This window comes from Equus asinus, chromosome 23, assembly GCF_041296235.1.
Source record: "Equus asinus isolate D_3611 breed Donkey chromosome 23, EquAss-T2T_v2, whole genome shotgun sequence".
Taxonomy (NCBI): Eukaryota; Metazoa; Chordata; class Mammalia; order Perissodactyla; family Equidae; genus Equus; species Equus asinus.
Window position 1 is genome coordinate 14,505,025 of NC_091812.1, and position 22,920 is coordinate 14,527,944.

Here is a 22,920-nt window from a genome sequence, read left to right on the forward strand (position 1 = left end):
CTGTTTGAGCTCCTGCTTTCAATTCTTTGGGTATATACCCAGAAGTGGAATTGCTGGATGATATGGTAACGTTATGTTTAATTTTTTGATGACCACCATATTGTTTTCCACATTTTACATTCACACCAGCAATGCACAAGAGTTCCAATTTCTCCATATCCTCACCAAGACTCATTCTCCATTTGTTGATAATAGTCTTCCTAATGGGTGTGAAGTGATATCTCATTGTAGTTTTATTTGCATTTCCCTAATGTTTAGTGAAGTTGAGTATCTTTTCATGTGCTTATGGGTCATTTGTATGTCCTTTTTGGAGAAATGTCTATTCAAGTCCTTTTCCCATTTTTGAATTGGGTTGTTACTTCTTGTTGTTGAGTTTTAGGAATTCTTTATATATTCTAGATATTAACTCTTTATCACATATGTGATTTGCAAATATTTTCTCCTATTCCATGGGTTGCCTATTGTCCTTTGATTTACAACCTGAGGTGTTTTTTAAAATGTAGACTGTAGAGCCTCACTCTAGACCTACAGAAGTAGAATGCCTAGAGGGTAAAGCCTGAGCATCTATGTTTTTAAAAAGAGTAACAAGTGATTATTATGCTTGACTCTTAGTTGTTGCCCTTAAACTTTCTGCTAGCATTTAAAAACATTTTTTGGAATAAATTTGAAAGCTTACCAGGATATCCTAATCCTTCCTGATGAAAGAAAAATTTTGCCTTCTTCCCTTGATGTTTTATTGAAATTATGTGGAGTTTTAGTTCTTAATTACTATTAATTGGGGGCCGGCCTGGTGGCGCAGCGGTTAAGCGCACACGATCTGCTTCGGCAGCCCAGGGTTTGCTGGTTCAGATCCTGGGTGCGGACATAGCACCACTTGTCAAGCCATGCTGTGGCAGGCGTCCCACATATAAAGTAAAGGAAGATGGGCACGGATGTTAGCTCAGGGCCAGCCTTCCTCAGTGAAAAGAGGAGGATTGGCGGCAGATGTTAGCTCAGAGCTAATCTTCCTCAAAAAAAAAAAGAAAGTTATTATTAATTTTCTTACACCATCTCTTCATATTTTTGAAAATTCTTTCTTTATAACTATATTAGCCTCTCAGCCAAACTATCAACAAATATTTAGACTTAACTACCAATAGCAGAGCTTTTTTTGAGTATCACTGCTTTTTTTATGTCTTCTTTGTACACAGATTAATGTCTCATTTGTTGTATTCCATCCTTGAATAATGTTTTCAGACCATGGGTAACACATTTTCTCAGTTCCTAGATGTCAACAGTTGCTTTATTTTGCTTTCACATATTGATACATTAGCCATTGATTATAACTACAAGTAAATATTTTCTTTTAGATATAGTCATATGAATTTTGTCACACGGACAACTCTTGTCTTTCAGAATTCTACAATGCAGATGAAACGTCTGTTCGTCAAAGTTTGATCTGCAGAAATGAGTGAGATTCTCATTTCTTTGTGGATAACCTGTTTTGCTCTTTTTTGTCTTTATTTTTATACATAATTTTCTCTCCCTCTTTCTCACTCTGGCATCTTTTAGTCCTATTCTTTATCTTTGGAACTTAGAAACATCACCAAGATGTGTCCATGTATGTGTTTTCTCCCAGCCAGTCATTATTTGTGCTGTAAGATATTCATTCTTTTTATTTTCCATATCAATTTCCATGTTAGTCCTCCCCATTTTACTATTCAGGCCTTCTACTAGTAACCAGAAGATTTTGGTATTTTTTGGTAAAAGTTTTAATTTCTAAGAATTTCTGTTTTTGTTTTCTTTGCATTTTTTTTCCTGATGTCCTATTCTTATTTCCTTCAGGGTCTGTTTTTCACCTTAGCCTATTTCTTTCACAGCACTGGTTTTATTAAAATGTCTCATAATTTTTAATTTTTCACTCATAATTACAAATGAGGAACTGAGTGGATTGTACAGGAAAGCTGGTCAGGGTTTCCAAGCAGGTGCACAGGTCTATTTAATCATTTCCCCCTTTTTGTGTCCTGTGAAGATGTGGGATTCCTTCAGATTCAGCTCTGCTTTATGATCTAGTTCTGATGGTCATTGCAGGAACCTTCTGTCAGTCAGGTTTCTCTTACTTATAAAATTCATGAAACGATTCTTTCAGCTTTAATCAAGGAGCATCTGTCACAGGCTGACCCCTCCATATGTATGAGCTGTGGAAGAGGGATCTGCTTTAGAGTCAGCACATTAATTAATTTCCCAGAAGGATGCACTCTGGTCTATTTCCACAACCCGTAGCTGCTGACTTCATGCTTGAAATTTCTCTATGCTCTCCTGCTGACTTTGGATTGTAGTTTTTCTCTGCTGGTTTCTTGATCATACAGATTCTGTACGCCTTCTATCTTCCAGAAGTTTCTCAAAACTTCTGATTTACTAGTAGTGACCTTTCCTATTTTCCTGCAGTATTATAGATTTATTCTTTCTTCTTAAATAAATTCTGTCATAACAATGGGATTTTGAGAAGGGTAGAAAATAAATGGCTATTATTGGCCTGCCATTTAGATTCAGAAGTTCACAGTTATCTTAAACAGAAGTGTTTACAATGTTTCCTCATCTTCTAATCACAGTCATACTATAAGCAACCTAAAAAATTCAGGAGCATTTTTAGATTAAAAGTATGTGCAGGTCACTAAGTTTTGTCAGTATTATACCTGTCAATGGCTTGAAGATCATTGGCTGGATTCCAAGTGGGATCAAATAAGACAACAACATTGGCACCAACAAAATTGAGGCCTAGCCCACCAGCCCTGGAGGAAACAGAAAAGAGCATATTAAAACAGTAAAAAAAAAAAAAAATTGTTGCTCTGTGACTCAATTGTGCCAAGTTTTTATAACCAAATCAACACAATATTGCACTATCATCATAAAAGTAAGGTGCTTAAAGCACAAATATGCCACAAATGAAACAGCTAAGGAATATTCTTTTACTACCACTCCAGAATATCCATAAAACTTTTGACCATTAGAGCCCATGTAAGTAGATTATGCTGGTTTTTACATTTTTTTTGGATACTCAAATCTATTTCTATAAGATTTTCCTAACGTAATTTTAAAAAACTGTTAGCATATTCCAGCTAAATAAAGTAATATACATATTTTAAAAAATCAATCCAGGGGCTGGCCTGGTGGCATAGTGGTTAATTAAGTTGATGCGCTTTGCCTTGGTGGCTTGGGGTTTGTGGGTTTGGATCCCGGGTGTGGACTTACACACTGCTCACTGAGCCATATTGTGGCAGTCCCACATACAAAAAAAAAAAAAAGAGGAAAACTGGCAACAGATGTTAGCTCAGGGCTAATCTTCCTCGCCAAAAGAAAAAAAAAATCAATACAGGAGTAGATGCACTTTTCCTTATTCCTGAGAAATGCTCTCATGTTTCTGGGGAAGTTAAGATATAGCTTTCTGGAATAAAGGTAAGAGAAATACAACACAATTTTTCTCAAGAGCCTTTCAAACTATGATTCATGGTGTTGGAATACTTAGAGGCACCTAAATCATCTGGAAAAATTGACTTTTGGAGTATAGTAACCCAAATCCTTAATTTAATCCTTGTAAGTGAATAACTATGAAAACATTACAGTTCAAGTTACATGGTTTGCTTAGAAAGTTGTTTCTAGTCAATCAGTGTGTGATTCTGAAAGTTTACGTGAAGAATGAACTTGTGCCTAGTACTCATGCTATAGATAGTCTCTCTGCTACTTATACAGAAAGTCAAAAGTTTTATCTTCATTTTATTTGACCTATGGTTAAAATACACACATATACTTTTGACAGTATTTATTAATGTCAAATTACTTAATGGCTTTGTTACATTTATTTTTTTAGCAGCCAAAACATATCAGAATACTATTAATTCCTTTTGGAATGAAGTTATTTCTAAAGATATCTTTTCTAAAGGTATCTTTCAGGAAAACTGGATGTATACAGTATTCATCTACAGAGTTAAAGATTTCAGCTTCCTGCAAAGCTTATCAGATTTTATCTAACGGTAACTGTTATCTTCCCACGTTTTGAATTTTCTGGTCTACATACCCTATATTTAATAATTATTTTATGATATAACAATGACAAAATTTTGCATTTTTTAAAAGGAAAGCAAAACTAAAGTCCAAGAACAAAATTATTCTCTTCAACAGTTTTTCTAATCTCAACTTTCAAAGTCTTTCTCATTCCTTAGGTCCTCCACATTCTATTCTAGTATTAAATAAGTATATCAAAAAGTATACTTTAACCATATTTTAATGTTCCACAAAAAAGGGCTTCAATGAATTAAGTTTTATGGTTATGTATTAACTATTATAAAGGGCCAATTGAAGTATTCATTTAAAGAATGCATCTTAGAAAACCTAAATAAATGAAGAGATACCATGTTCATGGATAGGAAGGTTCAATATCATAAAAATGCCAATTTTCCTCAAAGTCATTTATAAATTCAACAACTCTAATAAAAATCTTAACCCAAGGAAAAAATGCTTCTTTAACTGAATGAGATGATTATGGGAAGCTAAGCTTTAAGGTGTTGCTGTTCCTGAATAAAGATAATTCTGAGAACAAAAGAGCTTAGAAAGCAAGAAAAATTTTAGACTAAAAATTATTTCAAATAATATAAGATTGGAAAATGACATTTTTCAGAATGTAGAGCAAAGATAAAAACACAAAATATGAGAGAAAAGTTCAGAGATTTAAAGAATGAATATAGGAGCTCTAAAATCTGACAACCTAGCATGCAAGCTAGAGAGGGAAAATGGAAGAGAAGCCAAAGAAATAATCAAAGAGAATTTTCCAGAGTTAAAAAAGAATAAAGCCTTCAGATTGTGCCCAGCACAATAAATAAACAAAGACCCACACCAAGACTCAAATATCACTATGAAATTTCAGAATACCACAGATGAAGAGAAACTCCTGTGAGTTCCCAAAGGGGAATGAGAATCAGATTGGTATTAGACATCGATTAAGCAACACTAAATACCAGGAAACAATGCTGTGATAACTTCAGTCTAGAATTCTACAGTTGGTCAAAATAGCAGTTAAGTGAGAGAGCACATAAAAGACATTTTTCTGATATTCAAAGATGCAGAAAGTTTACTTTCTATACAACCTGGCTTACAAAGTTACTTGAAGATATTCTTCAGTAAAACAAGGGGGCAAACCAAGAATGAAGATGGCATGAAATCCAGGAAAAATGGATCCAATGCAGAAGAGAGTGAAAGATAACTTCAAGATAATAGTTCCTTATCAGGCCCTAGAGAGTAGCCAGTCCAGATTGAAAACAGAGAACAAAAGCCTTCAGGAGGAAGTTCTTCAGGATACAAAGGACTCAAGAGAAAAGAAAGTGTGAATGTGAATTAGTAATATATTGAAGATTACTATCACAAAAGGCAAGAATACACTGAGGGAAAAAAACTGAATAAGAAAGTCACGACTGAAATATGAAGTGAACTGAACTGTGCAAACATAAGACGACAGAAGAAGTGTTAGAAAAGAGAACTCATTTGAGCTTGATATTAAGACTATTCTCCTTGAATTGGCCGAGAGATCATGAACATTCAGAGAAGTTCCCTTAGCACTACATGCTCCAGCATTAAACAATATCCACAAAATCCTAATAATGTAAATGCTGCTTTGTAGCCTCCAAATTTTTGAGCCATCCTATGGACAGAGCACAGAAGACTTAGTTATTGTTGCAGGACTTAGTGAAAATTACTATCCCTGATGAGGTAAAAGTTAAAATAGTTGACAGATCATATGGAAAGGCGACAAAAGTAGAAGAAAGGGTGGGTATGTGCTAATGCTAATACCACACATTACAAGCACTTAGAAGATACCATAGAAAGTTGATGGACTAAACATCAAAAACTGAAGTATATTATTTAAAGATACAAAAGTAATTCATAGACAAATAAAAATAGTAAAGATTGTGTGGAAAGTGGGGAAAGGGTAGTGTAAGTAGACTAAATCCTCCTCTTTCATAACAGACTCCAAGATGTGTAAAGTTGATAAACTAAAAGATAAAGAAGACTTAGGATTCTGGGTAAAACGATGGACTAAGCCAACATGAAAACTTTTCTGCTACAACACCTATAAATTAAATATAAACAATTGCAAAATGAGAAAAACAAAACAAAAACTGAGCCTCTGTGTCTTTTGCAAAACATAGCTGAAGAATGTATTTATTCTGTCATGTAAGGTTCTTTACGTAAAGACTCATGCAACAAATTATTCCTTGAATTTACAGGAAAATAGGAATCCAAAACTTCTTCCCTTACCTTTGTTGGGATGCCTTGCAGAAGTCAAAGCAAAACTACAGTAGTGCACAACTCCTAAGCCAGTCTCCAAAGGATTTCCACAGAGGAAAAAGTCCCACTGAGGACAAGCGCAAAATAGGAAACTACAACGTGTGAAGAAACCACCTACCACAAGCAAGAGCCAGAGGCAACAACAGGCAGAAGCATTAGTTCCCATAAGTACAGGAGTTAACAGAGCAGAAATGCCATTCACAAAGAGATTTAAAAAAATAATGATTGGAATTATTAAAGAAATAAAGAAAGGCTAGAAACCATAAAGAACAAAATATAAGTAAAAATTAGGCTGATTAGAAAAGTATCAATTGGACTTCTAAAAATGAAAAATACAGTCTTTAAAAATTAAAAATTCAATGAATGGGTTAAACAGCAATTTGTAAGATCTGAAGAGATCATTGGCAGCTTTATGGCAGATCTCATCATTTTAGACTGGTGGCGAGCAGAGGAGCAGTGAGACATGACTGCTTGTTTTACGTTCTACAGTATTTGAACTGTTGTTGAAGGCATTATTGCCCTGAAAACATTATTTAAAAATTAAGCATGACTATGTGTGTTTTATAAAACCTAACTGAAGGTAGTATTCTATGTCATCTAGTGCTCTGCATGTAAGGACTCGTGAGAAATCACTTCTTGAATTCATTCACAAGGAAACGGGAACCCAGAGCTTCTCTCTTCATGCCTTAGTTGCAGGAGTTCACAAATAATTTCAGTGCTCAACAGTAAGTAGCTCATTCATCATACATATTATTTTATTCCTCATTTTAAGTAATTTTCATTTTGATAATTTTGACTTTTTGCATTTTACATATATTTATTTTTTAAAGTCTCTTGAAATTTTTTTTGAAAGACAGCGAGAACAAATCTATAAAATACTTATTACATTAGGTGTCAAAAGTTATGGATTTGTTACCCCCCAAAAAGGGATTAATCTTCTTGGGTGTGACTGAAATCTTTCTCTAAAGTGTGTATATTCTGTAAAAGGTTTTAATGAGAGATTCACAAACAGGTGTTAGAACTGATATAACTTTCATAAAACCTATAAACGTGGAGCTGCTCTGGTGAACGGCAGGTAGAGACGGAGGAGGGAAACGCCGGGCCCCCCAGGCCCAGTGGGCTCCCTAGCTTCCTTGAGCACAGTTTGAAAATCACTGCTACAATGATTCTCAGTTGTTCGATTAATAATTCGATTATTCAACCAAGTCTGATTGTTCTGATTACAAGACATGAGTCAAAACACAACCACAGAAAATTCCTGTGGGGCAAACACTTATTTTCTTGATTGTTATCTTTATAAGCTCAGACTGATAAAGAGAATTCAGTGATGATATGAGAATTAAGAGAAAAGGTTAGGTAAAGCTCAGATATTGTTATTTCAGTCATAATTAATAGCATTTTTGCTCCTTCTCCTTAAAGCCAAATAAAACAAAGCAATATAAGTACAACCATTGAAAATTAATCCAGTAATCGGTTAAAAATTACCCTAAATCTTAAAAGCAATTAGATAAAAATCAAGTTATCAAATTTTGTTTTCTTACATTGTGGAGACAAGGCAAATGTTAACATCTTGTGTGCTGTTGAACTCTTTCACGATCTTGATTCTGTCCTCTGATTTTGTATTTCCATCCAGTCGTCGGTAATCAAGCCCAGACGCCATACAGTATTGCTGCAGCACGTCAAGCAGCTGGAGGAAAGGTAAGGAGACGGGCAAAGACGAATTCATGGTTTAATAAGTTTCATATCACTACAGAGATGAGATTTACTAAGTATTAATCATTGCTGCTCCCAATTTCTTTTTTAGAATTACAAGAGCAACAAATATTTTTCTGACTTCTGACCCATATATTTCTGTCCATTATCCTGAAACTGACTTTAAGGTTCAACAACCTTTGTTTTAAAAAAGTCAATCTTTCAGGCGAAGAAATCAATCTTTAATTTTTTTAAACTGAAACCAAATAAAAAGAAAAGTATTCCCAAATGATTTATGTAAATATATTTCATTGTTTGTGCTATTTTCCACATTCTAAAATCTCTTAAATGTCTTAAAGGACACTAATTATTAACAAAAACATCAACAGAGAATCGAAAATCCATCTTTGCGTTTGCTGTTGAGGGTTAAGCGTCTGTTTCGAAAGTCGCTTACCTCACTACGTTTCCTACAGTACGTCTAACAGAAAATGCAGCTGGACACTGTCACGTCTCTCAGGCTTTCTGCCACGGCAGTCAGGGCTGGGCCAATCAAGAACGCACTGTACATGAAACTCACCTTGGTGGAAAAGGAGAAAAGAAGGACTTTATCTTTGTTTTTCCTGCAATGATTTAAAAGCTGCTGAAGGACCTGGAAATGAACCACAGAACATCAGTGTATGAGTTCCAACTACAAGTACACTGTATACATATAAAAATTACTTGAGAATTTCTTAAAAATTATTTTTATACAACATAACCTGTTTCCCAAACAGGTTTCCCGAATATGTTTCCCAAATCCCTTCATTTTTGCCAAGTTAGAGAAATAAAGTATTAGATATTACGTGAAATGTTATTCATCATCATATTGTCAATAATGAGGTAAAGTTCCTAAAGTCTTTTATTTCATCTCATATGGTTTTAATAAAAAGGAAGCATTTTAGATTATAGGATGCATTTAAATGGATTAATTTAATTTCCAACATACACTTTCTTTATACCTACAATATGTTCAGAAAGTAAATTACACAGCAGTATTCCTTTTAGGAAGTCTTTAAATTTTCTTTAGATAGATGTAATGAAATGTGTTTCATTCTAAAAGTCTTGATATTTATTTTCTTAAAATAATCAGTCAGATGTACACCTCTTCTCATTTTCTCCCCTCTGTCCCTCTATTTACAGTAAGTCCTGACTTCCATCTTTGATTCTGACCTCAAAATGCCAATAATTTGCTCCTATACACAGTGCTTTTAGGGAGGAAGCAAATAATCCAAAGCCTGTGTATAACAGTTACACTGTTATTTTTAAAACAAGCATTTCCACATCTGGCAATGACAGTTCCAAAACACTGTGGAAAAGTAATCCACAAAGGAAAGAAAGGAATTTTCCGTACTAAGTCTAAGGTTTTTCTGAACTATACAATAAACACTTAAGCAATTTTATTTATTCTATGATAAAGACTTAAACTTTTAAATAAAAAAAATTATGCTCAATATAACACTCTTTTAATAGTTGAGCAAGAGAAGACATTGTGCTAACTCTGACCTCTACCCCTCAATCCTGCTAAAAGAGCTATGGAGTCAAAAAAATATGCTCAGATAACCAACCAAGTGGGGAATAAAAATGTCACAGATCAGGTAATACTTGGAGAACATATAAAAGTAAGTTTTATTTGCATTAGCTTTATTTTTTAATACAATAACTGATTCTACATAAAGTATGTACATTTGAATTTCACATAATACATTAACATTTGAAAATTAGTAGACTATTTTTTAGAGCAATTTTAGATTTACAGAAGAATTGAGTAGAATATATAGAGAACTCCCACAGACCGTCCCCACCCGCCACCCCTGCACACAGTTTGCCCTATTATTAATACCTTGCATTAGGGTGGTGCATTTGTAACACCTGATGGATGAATGAATACTGATAAATTATTATTGACTAAAGTCCATACTTTACATTAGGGTTCACTCACTGTGCTGTACAGTTTTATGGATTTTGACAAATATATAATGGCATATATCCACCATTACAGTACTATACAGAATAATTTCACTGCCCTAAAAATTCCCTGTGTTCCATCTATTCATCCCTCCCTACAAAGCCTTAGCGACCACTGATATTTTACTGTCTCCTTCCTTTTGCCTTTTCCAGAATGTCATATAGTTGGAATCAGCAGTATGTAACCTTTTCAGACTGGCTTCTTTCACTTAGCAATATGCATTTAAGGTGGCTCACTGTCTTTTCATAGCTTGATAGCTCATTGCTTTCTATTGTTGAATAATATTCCATTGTCTGGATGCACCACAGTTTGTTTATCCAGTCACCTATTGAAGGATATCTTGGTTGCTTCCAAGTTTTGGCAATTATGAATAAAGTTGCTATAAACATATGTGTGCAGGTTCTTGTGTGGATATAGGTTTTTAACTCATTTGAGTAAACACTAAAGATGAAGATCACTGGATCTTATGGCAACAGTATGTTTAGCTTTGTGAGAAACTGCCAAACTTTCTTCCAAAGTGGCTGTATCACATTGCATTCTCACCAGCAATGAATTTGAGTTCCTGTTGCTCCACATCCTTGCTAGCACTTGCTGTTGTACGTGTTTTGCGTTTAGCCATTCTAATAGGTATGTAGTGGTATCTCATTGTTGTTTTAACTTGCACTTCCCTAAAGACATGTGATTTTGAGTATCTTTTCATATGCTTATTTGCCATCTTTATATCTTCTTTGGTGAGGTACTCTTCAGATCCTTTGCCCATTTTTAAGTTGGATTGTTTCTTTTATTATTGTTAAGTTTTAAGAGTTCTTTGCATATTTTAGATACTAGTCCCTTGTTGTTTTACAAATATTTTCTCCCAGTCTGTGGCTTGTCTTTTCATTCTCTTAAAGACATTAACACTTTAAGTGAAGGATATAGTACACAGAAATCCACTCTGATTATTTGGGTGCTATCATATCTATTGCGATTTCAGGTATTCTTGAATATCTTACAGCAAAAACAAAAACAAGCAATAAGAAAAGTGAATGTTTTTAGACTGGAGGTCTTTATTAGGCTAGTTTTTTTTTTTAAGAAAACAGACATTAGCTAAATGAATAACTATAAACTAAGATCTCTTACTGGAAGTTTCAGAAATGACAGTGTCGTCACTATAGGTCAGATCTTAACAATACAGACCCAATGTTTTATCACTCAGTTGTCCTCCACAGAACAGGAAAATCCTCCTGTAAAGGAATCCTAAATTGGGAATGTTCACAGCAAAGGAATCTTGGATCCAACTTTCCTCAAATTAGTCATGCCTAGAGATGTACATGACCTTTGTATGATTCCAGCAGCACTAAACTGGGTTTCCTAGTCTTTTGCTCCACCTCCCCATAGTAAGTGGCTCTGTAGCATTTCCCAAGAAAGAAAAGATGAGAATCCTTAGGGGAAGGAATGCAACTTGTGACCATCCGTTTGAATAATAGCTGAGGTCAAAAAAGACCTTGATGCTTAAGAGCTGGAGTTCATGAGTGTAGCTTTGAGGCTATGAAGGGTAGAGCGGGCATTAAGCCCACAAATAAATTGCAGCTGCAGGCTAACCTACAATAAAAGAAGCAGAAGTAGGATGATTTTATCCCCTGAATTCAAGAAGTATATGCAACTCAAAGTTCTTACTCCAAAAGGCAATAATTCCATTATAAGCCTACAGGTGTTGTATCACTAAGTCAGATGCTGCTGCTAATCAAATGATGAAACACAGTCTTAAAAATATATCCCTAGCTTAATCCAATCAGTCTCTGCTTTGTTGGTGTTCTCTCACAAAACAAATAAATTATATGCTTCTTTCACCTATAAAGACATCTATCCAGCCTCCAGCAACAATTCACGCTTGTTTTTTCTCTTCTAAAAAGCATAACAAAAAAATAAATCTAATAATTAGATTAATCAGACACTATTACTCCTAGATATATAACTCAGTATGCTTTAAATCATATATTTAACGGGTATATAAGAATATAAAATTCCATTTAATTGCAAGAGTGGTAGCTTTTTAATGAAGAGTCACAATGAATAAAATTTAAACAAACAGCAATGGATAATGCAGTTTTCAAAGGAATTTCTGGATTTCTGGAAATATTCTATTGGCTTAAATTATGGGATAATAAGTGTTCAGTTCTAAATTAATTGGGCTTTTTACAGTTTTTTAACTTAAAAATAAAGTCAATAAAATGGATGACAAAAATAGATTTGCTATTGTTAGCAAATATTATTGAATTCGAATTTTGTGATAATAAATCACAGAATAATTCTCACTAATAGTAATTTATTTATTTTAAAAATTCACAACTTTCAACAAAGTGGATATAGAAGGAACATACCTCAACATAATAAAGGCCATATATGAGAAGCCTACAGACAACATCATACTCAATGGTGAGAAAGTGAAAGCTTTTCCTTTAAGATCAGGAACCAGATAAGGATGCCCATTCTCACCACTTTTATTCAACATAGTACTGGAAGTCCTAGCCAGAGCAATTACGCAAGAAAAAGAAATCAGAGCTATCCAAATCAGAAAGGAAGAACTAAAACTGTCTCTTTTGCATATGACATGATATTATATACAGAAACCCTCAAAATTCCACCAAAAAACTGTTAGAACTAATAAATTCAGGGAAGTTGCAAGATACAAAATCAATACACAAATATCTGCTGCATTTCTGTATACTAATAAAGAACTATTAGAAATTAAGAAAACAATCCCATTCACAATTGCATCAAAAAATATATGTAACTAGGAATAAATTTAACTAAAGAGGTGAAAGATCTGTACACTGAAAACTTTAAGACACTGATGAAAGAAATTGAAGAATACACAAATAAATGGAAAGATAACCTGTGCTCATGGATTGGAAGAATTACTACTGTTAAAATGGCTATAATACCCAAAGCAACCTACACATTCAATGCAATCCCTATCAAAATCCCAATGACATTTTTCACAGAAGTAGAAAAAGCAACCTAAAATTTGTACAGAATGATAAAAGACTCTGAATAGCCAAATCAATCTTGAGAAAGAACAACAAAGCTGGAGGCATCATACTTCCTGATTTCAAACTATATTACAAAGCTATAGTAATCAAAACAGTATGGTACTGGCATAAAAACAGACACATAGATCAACAGAACAAAACAAGAGAGCCCAGAAATAAACCTATGTATATATGGTCAATTAATTTATGAGAAAAGAGCCAAGAACCTACAATGAGGAAAGGATAGTCTTCTCAATAAATGGTATTGGGAAAACTGGACAGTCACATGCAAAAGAATGAAACTGATCTCAAAAAGTTATTTGCATTCCCATGTTCACTGAGCATTATTTATGATAGTCAAGACATGGAAACAACATAAGTGTCTGTGGACGGGTAAATAGATAAAGAGAATGTGGTGTATACATGTACAATGGATTATTCAGCCATAAAAAAGAAGGAAATCCTGCCATTTGTGACAACAGGGATAGACCTTGAGGATCCTATGCTAAGTGAAATAGACAGAGAAAGACAAATATCGTGTGATCTCATTCATATGTGGGGAAAAAAATAAAAAACAAACTCATAGGTACAAAGAACAGATTGGTGGTTGCCAGAAGCAAGTGGTTGGGGGTGGATGAAATGGGTGAAGGTGGTCAAAAGGTACAAACTTCTGGTTATAAGAAAAATAAGTCCTGGGGACATAACACACAACATGGTGACTACAGTTAACGATACTGTATTGTATATTTGAAAGTTGCTAACAGAGTAGATCTTAAAAGTTCTCATTACAAGAAAAAGAAAATTGTAACTATGTGTGGTGGTGGATGTTAACCAGACTGACTGTGGTGATCATTTTGCAATATATACATATATCAAGTCATTATATTGTACACCTAAAACTAACACAATAAGTCAATTATATCTCAAAAAAAAATACACATACAAATTTTAAGGTTACCTTCCTAGCTTTCATTTTATTTCATTGAATTAAAAAGTCCAAGCAAACTAAACTACAGTGAGCTTATGTAGATTAACTGCTAAAAATATTTCCAGGATTTTAAGAAAAATAAAAACAAAAAATGAATTACTTTTAATGACTTCCTTTTTATCTTTTTGCCAAAAGAAATAACTGATTTTTTTCTTAATTAAAGTATAAAGTTGGGAATTGTTCTGTAAAAATCTTTGAATCCATAAATAAAGATTCTTGATAGTTATTAAGGGTTTAAACAAAGAAATTCTGCTGCAAGGAGGCTGGAGGCTGTCAGCATTTCATGCAGCTGTCACAGGCAATGCCCAGAGGCCTGGGTCATGGCTGGAGAATCCAGTCTTACTTTTCACATCTCTCCCTCAGTAATACATCACCAAGATCAGCGACTACAGGTCAGATTCCTGGTGTACAACAAATGCTCCCATGCTACAAATGAGATTTATCCACCTTGAACTCTTCAAGAAGTTCCTTTCTCTAATTCCAAGCTATTGCCTACCCTCACCCTCCTATTTGGCATTAGCATTTATATTTCTGGTAGATAAGCTCCTTAAACATTTCAAGACAATTATTATATATATGGTAACAGCGTACACTTTTAAAAAGGCATAAGTTCAATACATCAAAAAGGAAAGTTTGAAGTATATCTGATCTAACTACTACTAATTGAGAACCTGTAGCATGAAGGGTTCATGGTGAGCTGGTCAATGCTGATACAACTACACTATTGTCTTTGGCCACCATCTTGTCTGAATAATTGGGCATCTGTTCTGATTAGTTGGTCTCCCTGTAACACCATTTGATAAATGTTTTGTGTATCATCCTTGTGTGTATGCAACCTGAAAGAAGAGCACTTACCTTCATTTTTCCACTGTATTTTGGGTCAGAAAGTGTTTCAAAGGCTGCATCTTTGCTTTTCTGCACAAAATCTGGGAATTTGGAAAATACCTGATCACATATCCTTTTGATAAGTGTTTCCTTAAGGGGAAAAGGTAGAAGAAAAGAAATTTCAAATTAACACATTTAAATTTGTATAGATTGAGTTTATGAAAAAAAATTCTATTTAGAAGGAATATATTACTTTGAAGATTTTAATCCTCTTAAACAGACTAATAATTCAGAAAACCTTAAAGTGATATGTTAATTATATATAGCCTTGATGAGTTCTGAGATAATGATATGGCTACTAATTTTATCATTACTTTAAGATTTCCAAAAGAAGGAACCAAATACTTTCCAAAGAACAAACAGTACAATTGAAGAACAATAGCAAATTATTATTAGATTTTCAAATTACATTTAAACAGCATCAAGACTATATAACACACACAAAAAATATAAAACCATTACATAAAAAAGCTTTAAAAAAAGATCTTCTTATGTTGTGCTCTAGAATAAGACACAATTGAAATGACCAATGTAAATGATTGCTTTTATGCCTAAACTTTGAAATTACTGATTTTTGCCAGTTGGGAAATACCCCTAATATTTAATACACAGATTATTATAAACCCTTATTTTAATCCAGTATATTAGATAAATGTAATTAGACACATTATTAATGGAATAGGACTGACTCATCAAATATCTTATTTAGTAACTATATTAAAATATGTTAGGAAAATAAATATATGATCATTATCAGAGGCATAAAAAGAGTTATTTTAATTTAAGCTTAAATTTTCTCACTTTGATTAAAAACTTAAGTATATATACTTCTTTGACACCTAAATTAAAAAACAAGCAAGTCAGTTTCTTCTTAAATTTCATACAAAAATAACAGAGATATTTGGCTAAGAAATTTTATACCAAAAATATAAAATATTTATGCCAGATAACATGACAAAGAAATTGAAGACGACAACCCAAACCTGCTGTTTGGAAGCGCTGGCAGCCTGCAGTAGTGCGACGTGGTTGGCGACCTTCTGAAGGACTGCAAGGTAACTGAAATACAAGGTCTTCACTGTCTCCCCATGGGAATTGGTCTGTAACCAGAGAAATACAGAAACTAAAAGCAAGCAAAGACTAACATGGCTTTATAACTACTTACAGCACAAAATATATCACTTATGATAACATTTATTATCTGGCTACTATTGGCACAATACATTCTGAGAAAATGATGGTCAGCTGTCACGCAAAATATCAATGAATCACTAATGTGTAATCATACTTTTGGTGAACCATAATACAGTGATGTCTTTAATAACAGAGGGGAGAAAGTCCTCATCCAGAAAGCATTTATCCTCCTGATACACAGTGATAGAAATGCTGCTGTGAGAGGCTCCTGGTGATGAAACTGTCACCAGGTGCTGAGGCGGTGTCATACAGATCCCTGACTCTCCTCTCCCAATCACACACCACAGTTTCTCAGGAAATGATGCTAGGGCAAAAAAGTGAAGTGGTTAAAAATAGCCAAATAAATGACAGAAAGAATAAACATCAATCTAGATAAACATCTGCACCTCTACGTACATGGATATGTGACAGATAACTTGATAATAAAATACGTGAAACAGGGGCAGGAAATGTAGACAGAAGGTTAAAAAACAGTACAAATGAATATTTGTTGCTAAATAAAAATAAAATACTCATGTTATTGTACTGATACACACCTTCTATCAAATTAACTCTATCTGACTTCAGAAGAATATTTTAAGCCTGCCATCAGAAAGTAAGTCAGTTTACTATTAGTGGATAATGAGAAACTTCCTGAAAATGAAGTGAAATTTCAAGATGAAAGTAGGATACTTCTCAATAAAAGCTGAAAGGGAGGACATCAAATTGAAGCTACTTTCAAACATTAGTGTTTTTTTTGGTTTTTTTTAAAGATTTTATTTTTTCCTTTTTCTCACCAAAGTCCCCCGGTACATAGTTGTATATTCTTCGTTCTGGGTCCTTCTACTTGTGGCATGTGGGACGCTGCCTCAGCGTGGCTTGATGAGCGTTGCCATGTCTGCGCCCAGCAGTCGAACCAACAAAACACTGGGCCGCCTGCAGCGGAGCGCGTGAACTTAACCACTCGGCCACGGGGCCAGGCCCTCAAACACTAATTTTTTAAAAAGATATTTGAATATTATATTTTGCTGTGATTATTATTTGATATTATAAAATATTTTTGAAAACTATTCTTTTTTACTAACTTATGGCTGCTAAAGATAAAGAACTCTCTGAGGAAAAATTATTTTATCTGCTACTTATCCTGACACTAGACTAGAGTAGCACGTAATCAAAAGCAAGAGAGCAAAGGTGCCAGACTGAACTGCTTGCCTTATAACAACAATTTCTCCTTTTTCGGCCGCTGCTGCAGGTACAAGGCTCAGAAGATTGAAGTATCAAAGTCACATCTTCTGTCTCCAACACTGTTTGATAGACGGCTTTCTGAAAATCGGTCAGAGAACAATACACCATCTGCCAAGAAAGAACACAAGGTAATCATTAGTATCTTTTTTTATAGCAGTAAGTTCATAGGTTGTAATAGTGAAAACTGCTCATAAGTTAATTTATTTTTCTTCTAGACATATTATTATGACAATTTCTCCCAATTCTCCTTTATTCTTTGTTACCACCCTACGCTAAACTATACAAATTATAACTTTATTTTCAAATAAATCTGTTTGTTTTTTAATTAAAAGGAATCAAAATATGAAAAAAGAAGTTATGTGATCTACTTATATGTTTCTCAATATATTGTGAGCCTTTTCAGAGTTCCATATTATTAGCCCATCATGCAAAAAAGTGATTAAAGTTTAGGTCAAATTAAAAACTAGATAAGGAAAAAAGGGAACACTTTAGAACAATAGTATGGATCACACTTACTGAATTACTTGAAAACTTAGAAAAAATAAAAAAACTTCTTATTACTGAAATGAGGTAAAGTATTTGTATTTAATATCTTGCTATAAATTACTAGGATTGGTAAAGAATTAAGTAAATACACATAAAAGCAGCTACAAGTTGCTATTTTGTGCCCAAATCCAAGAAAAGAAGATAAAATGATGCCACTAACTTATGAGAGATACAATGTGCCTTATATTTCTGGTAGCATAAGAACTTAGTAAAATTCTTCTAGATATAGCTGTATGTAAGTAGCTTGGTAAAATTAAATATACCCACAATAGGACTTCGAGGAATGTGAAAAAGAGGGAAAACCCATCTATTTATAAATATTTATATGTGTTTATCACTACAACAGAATATTATTGCAAAAAAAAAGACAAATATGTGCACCTGAGCAAATACAGATGTCTATATAAAACAACGGTAGATTAAAAAAAAAGTATAAATATTAGCTACATCTTGACTCTACCTTGAATACAAAAGTACATATAAAAATAAGAAGAGAATACAGAAGATGGAGAGCAATGATTCGGGTATGGAGGAAATTTTGAGCTATTATTTTTCTCAGCTTTACTGAGATATAATTGACATATAACATTGTGTAAGTTTAAGGTGTACAACGTGATGATTTGATACACGTATATACTGCAAAATGATTACCACAACAATAAGGTTATTTGACACATCCATCATTTCACATTCTTACATTTTATTTTTCCCGGGGTGAGAACTTTCAAGATCTACACTCTTAGCAACTTTCAAGTACATACACAATACAGTATTGTTAACTATAGCCACCATGCCGTACATTAGATCCCGGGAACTTACTCATCCTGTAATTGAAAGTTTATGCCCTTTGACCAATCTCTCCCTATTTCTCCTACCCCAGGAGCCCCTTGCAACCACCATTCTACTCTCTGTTTCTATGAGTATGGCTTTAAAAAAAAAAAAATTCAACACATAAGTGAGATCACACAGTATTTGTCTTTCTCTGACTTATTTCACTTAGCATGATGCCCTCAAGGTCCATCCATGTTGTCACAACTGACAAATTTTCTTCTTTTTTATGGCCGAATAATATTACATTATATATATGTGCATATATATATGTATATTTATCACATTTTCTTTATCCATTCATCTGTTGACAGACATCTAGGTTGTTTCTAGGTCTTGGCTACTGCGAATAATCCTGCAATGAACATGAGAGTTCAGATACCTCCTACAGAGTGGTGTCATAGCCTTTGAACATATACCCAGAAATGGGATTGCTACACCATATGGTAGTTCTATTTTTAATTTTTTGAGGAACCTCCACACAGTTTTCCATAAAGGCTGTACCAATTTACATCCCCACCAACAGGGCATCAGGGTTTCCTCTTCTTCACATCCTCACCAATGCTTATCTCCTGCCTTTCTAAAAGGTGTGCGGTGATATCTCATTGTAGTTTTGATTTGCATTTCCTTGATCAGTGATGTTGAGCATCTTTTCATGTACCTGTTGGCCATCTGTAGGTCTTCTAAATGTCCACTCAACTCTTCTGCCCATTTCAGAATCAGATTATTTGTGGTTTTGCTATTGAGTTGTATGAGTTCTTTATATTTTGGATATTAATCCCTTATCAGATATATGGTTTGCAAATATTTTCTTCCATTCTATAGGTTGTCTCTTCCTTCTATTGATTATTTCTTTTGCTGTACAGAACTTTTTTAGTTTGATACAGTCTCACTTTATTTTTGCTTTCGTTGCTTGTGCTTTTGATATATCTAAACAATCATCACGAAGACCAAAGTCAAGGAGCTTTTTCACTATGTTTCTTTCTAGGAGTTTTATGGTTGCAGGTCTTACATTTAAGTCTTTAATTCATTTTGAGTTAATTTTTGTGACAAGTATTAAGATAGGAGTCCAATTTCATTTTTTTGCACATTAATATCCAATTTTCCCAACATCATTTATCAAAAAAGACTCTCTTTTCTCCATGGAGTATTCTTGGCTCCCTTCTCAAATATTAGCTGACTGCATATGCGGGGGTTTACTTCTGGGGTCTCTATTCTATTCCATGGGTCTATGTGTCTCTTTTTATGCCAGTACTATACTGTTTTGATTACTATAGCTTTGTATTATAGTTTGAAATCAGGAAGTGTGATGCCTCTAGCTTTGTTCTTCTTTCTCAAGAGTGTTTTGGCTATTCAGGGTCTCTTTTGGTTCTATACAAATTTTAGGATTGTATTTTTCTATTTCCATGAAAAATGCCATTGGAATTTAGATAGGGATTGCACTGAATCTATAGATGGCTTTGGGTAGTATGGACATTTTAACAATATTAATTCTTCCAATCCATGAATATGGGATATCTTCCCATTTATTTGTATCTTCTCAATTTCTTTAATCAATGTCTTATAGTTTTCAGTGTACAGGTCTTTCACTTCCTTGGTTAAATTTATTCCTAAGTATTTTATTGTTGAGTTGTTATTATTAAAACATGTAGTAACATTTACTGAACACTTCTTACATGTCATGCATTTCAGAGCAACCATGTGAGGCAGGCACTGTTATGATCATTCTCATTTAAAAGATAAAGAAACCAAGGTTGGAGAGACTTAGCAAATTGCTCAAGGTCACAAAACTCACAAGCAGGGGAGCCAGGATTCAAGCTTATGGTATTCGATTTTGGAGCCCAAGCTCTAAAACTCTATGCACAACTCTCTCTTCGTATATTTATGGTTTATTGTTCCTACTAGAAAGGCAACTAAGTAATACACATAAAATTGTACAAAACATCTTAAAAAGCGAGGAGGTTCATGATGTATTCCAATTAAATAATAATATTTAAATATTTACTTTAGATCAAAAAGTCAAATGTTTTATCAATTTCCAAAATTTGCATATCAGTATCATATTTTGCTTTCAAATCTGTCTTTTTAAAGTAATAATCAATGAGATATCCTAAGACTAGGACGTATTTTGACAGGATCAACCTTATTCAGGACAATATTATTTAGATTTAGTTTATAATAATTTATAGAACCACAAGATTAAAAACTATAAAAGACCACTATATTTTATATCTTAAAAACTACAAAGACCACTATATTTAAAAAAAAAAATCCTCTTACGGTCAATTCTTCAAATTTAAATTTAAATTGTTTAACCACTTTGGTCCTGTAGCTAGAATTAAGTTACCAAAGAATATACTGGGTTATAGATGGTAGACAGTATAGGAAGGACAAAATATGAACAGAAAACACATTAGGGAGAGAAGTTCTTTCTTTATTGAGGAAGAATCATACCAAAAGCCTTCTTGTTTAAAATAAGAGAAATGAGCTTAATGTATACTAACAATAAACCTGTTAGCTAACAGGTTAGTAAAGTTAGAAAGGAAAACAATTTGGCTCAATTAACGTTTTCTGAAATCCTGCACACATATAACAGTTTGTTTTTTCACACTGAATAAAAGGGAAAAAACTACATTCATAAAATACCACAGGAGATAGATTTCTTCTTAAAAGGAAATTTTTTTCAGAAAAAAGTAAAACATGACAAGAAATTAATACTATACACAAATGCAGTTCTCACCCGGTCTTCCTTCTTAGGCAGCTGATCCTTGATTAGAACCTTGGTGCGCCTGAGAAACCACCCAGACATCTTCTTTGCGAGCCTCCGCATGGCCTTTCGGCCAGTAGCTAGTTCTCTCTTTGTTGCTGTGTGTCTCTGACCATGTTCTACTGGGTCAGAAAACTGCTTCTTGAAGTTGATCCTGCTGCCCAAAAGTCCTGGTACGGCCCTTTAAAACAGCAATAAGAAAAATGGTAGGGCTTTATTAAATTATCTAAAAAGGAAAACAGTGACTTCTTTCTGTTCTAAGAAATATATTAAGTCACTTGTTTATTAATGACAATAACAAAAAGCAAGAAAACAGAATGTTCTTTTTTATGACAGTTTCAGTAAATAACTAGAAGAAGATGATGGAATTGGTAAATTAGTTCAGACATTTACTTCAGGGACCAAGAGTAACAAAGAGGTTTTCATGGGACTCTCTACTCTGTATATTATGTTTGAGATCAAGCACTTCTGTAAACAGACAATATTTTTTCTGAAACTAATAATTAGCAAACAAGGTAACATAAAGAAGACAAATAATTTTCAAAAAAATAAAAAGTGTTTTCTTTCACTCACCAGTCCATAACACACCACAGTTCTTTCATGTTGTTCTGAAGAATGGTTCCAGTGAGGCCAATGCGGACATTACATTTTAAAGCTTTCATAACTTCTGTTACTCTAGCCTTTGGATTCTTGATTCTATGAGCTTCATCCACAATGACAGCTGACCATTCCAAACTGTAAAAGAAGAAAAAAGGAGGGAAAAGTCGAGAAAACTTCCCTTTTTTAGTCTATATAGTTTTTAGAGAGCAGCTTTCTCAACCAAAGTTTTGGGTTTTTCTCCCTCTTTCCTCTTTGATGATTCCATAGGATTCTCACCTAAATGGTCCTATGTTTGGACAACCCATGAAAACAAAATGCGTAGGGAGACAAAGGGTATAGAGATTCTATTTGATGATGGTAGAATGAAAAAACTCAAAGATCACTAAAATGACAAAAAAGGATTTTTTAAAAAGTAACAAACAAGAAAAATAAATATAAAATAAAAGAAGCAAAACTTTCAATGTTAAATCTGAATGAAAAAACATCAATAGAAACTCATGATTTTAAAAAGTGTATTACATAGCTCTGTCTGCTAGAAAGGTTACCCCAGTAGGAATGAGCAGTCATAGAGGTCAATCCACTAAAAGGAACCAGAGCCCAATGGAGAAATAGTTGATTCCAGGCACGCAGCAGGGGAAACACTGAAGAGCCAGAAAGCACAGCTGTATCCAAAGATAAATGAGGGCGTGTCCAAAGGACACAGCAGCCAGGCTAATTAGAAAATTTGAGCATCCTTAAGAATACTAACTATAACTGAGTATAAAACATTGAATAAATAAAAGCCCAGAAGTTCCATGAAAAAAAATTAATTTAGACCATACACAAAATGTATATACAAAAATTAACTCAAACCATATACAAAAAT

At 33.7% G+C, this 22,920-nt stretch overlaps 1 protein-coding gene across 10 annotated transcripts in view; it reads right to left on the minus strand.

Moving 5' to 3' along the window:
- Positions 1-22,920, minus strand: part of ERCC6L2 (ERCC excision repair 6 like 2) — a 134,103-nt gene that overhangs the window by 72,237 nt on the left and 38,946 nt on the right. For 9 of the 10 annotated variants that reach the window (XM_044756919.2, XM_014856920.3, XM_014856925.3 and 6 more), the window contains 8 exons: positions 22,029-22,190; positions 21,429-21,636; positions 17,282-17,422; positions 15,883-15,996; positions 14,870-14,989; positions 8,588-8,659; positions 7,860-8,005; positions 2,676-2,771 (listed from right to left, as the gene is read on the minus strand). In XM_044756919.2, the coding sequence (XP_044612854.1) occupies positions 2,676-2,771; positions 7,860-8,005; positions 8,588-8,659; positions 14,870-14,989; positions 15,883-15,996; positions 17,282-17,422; positions 21,429-21,636; positions 22,029-22,190 (1,059 nt within the window). The remainder of the gene's footprint in view (positions 1-2,675; positions 2,772-7,859; positions 8,006-8,587; positions 8,660-14,869; positions 14,990-15,882; positions 15,997-17,281; positions 17,423-21,428; positions 21,637-22,028; positions 22,191-22,920) is intronic. The other variant, XM_044756917.2, reaches the window with a different exon arrangement.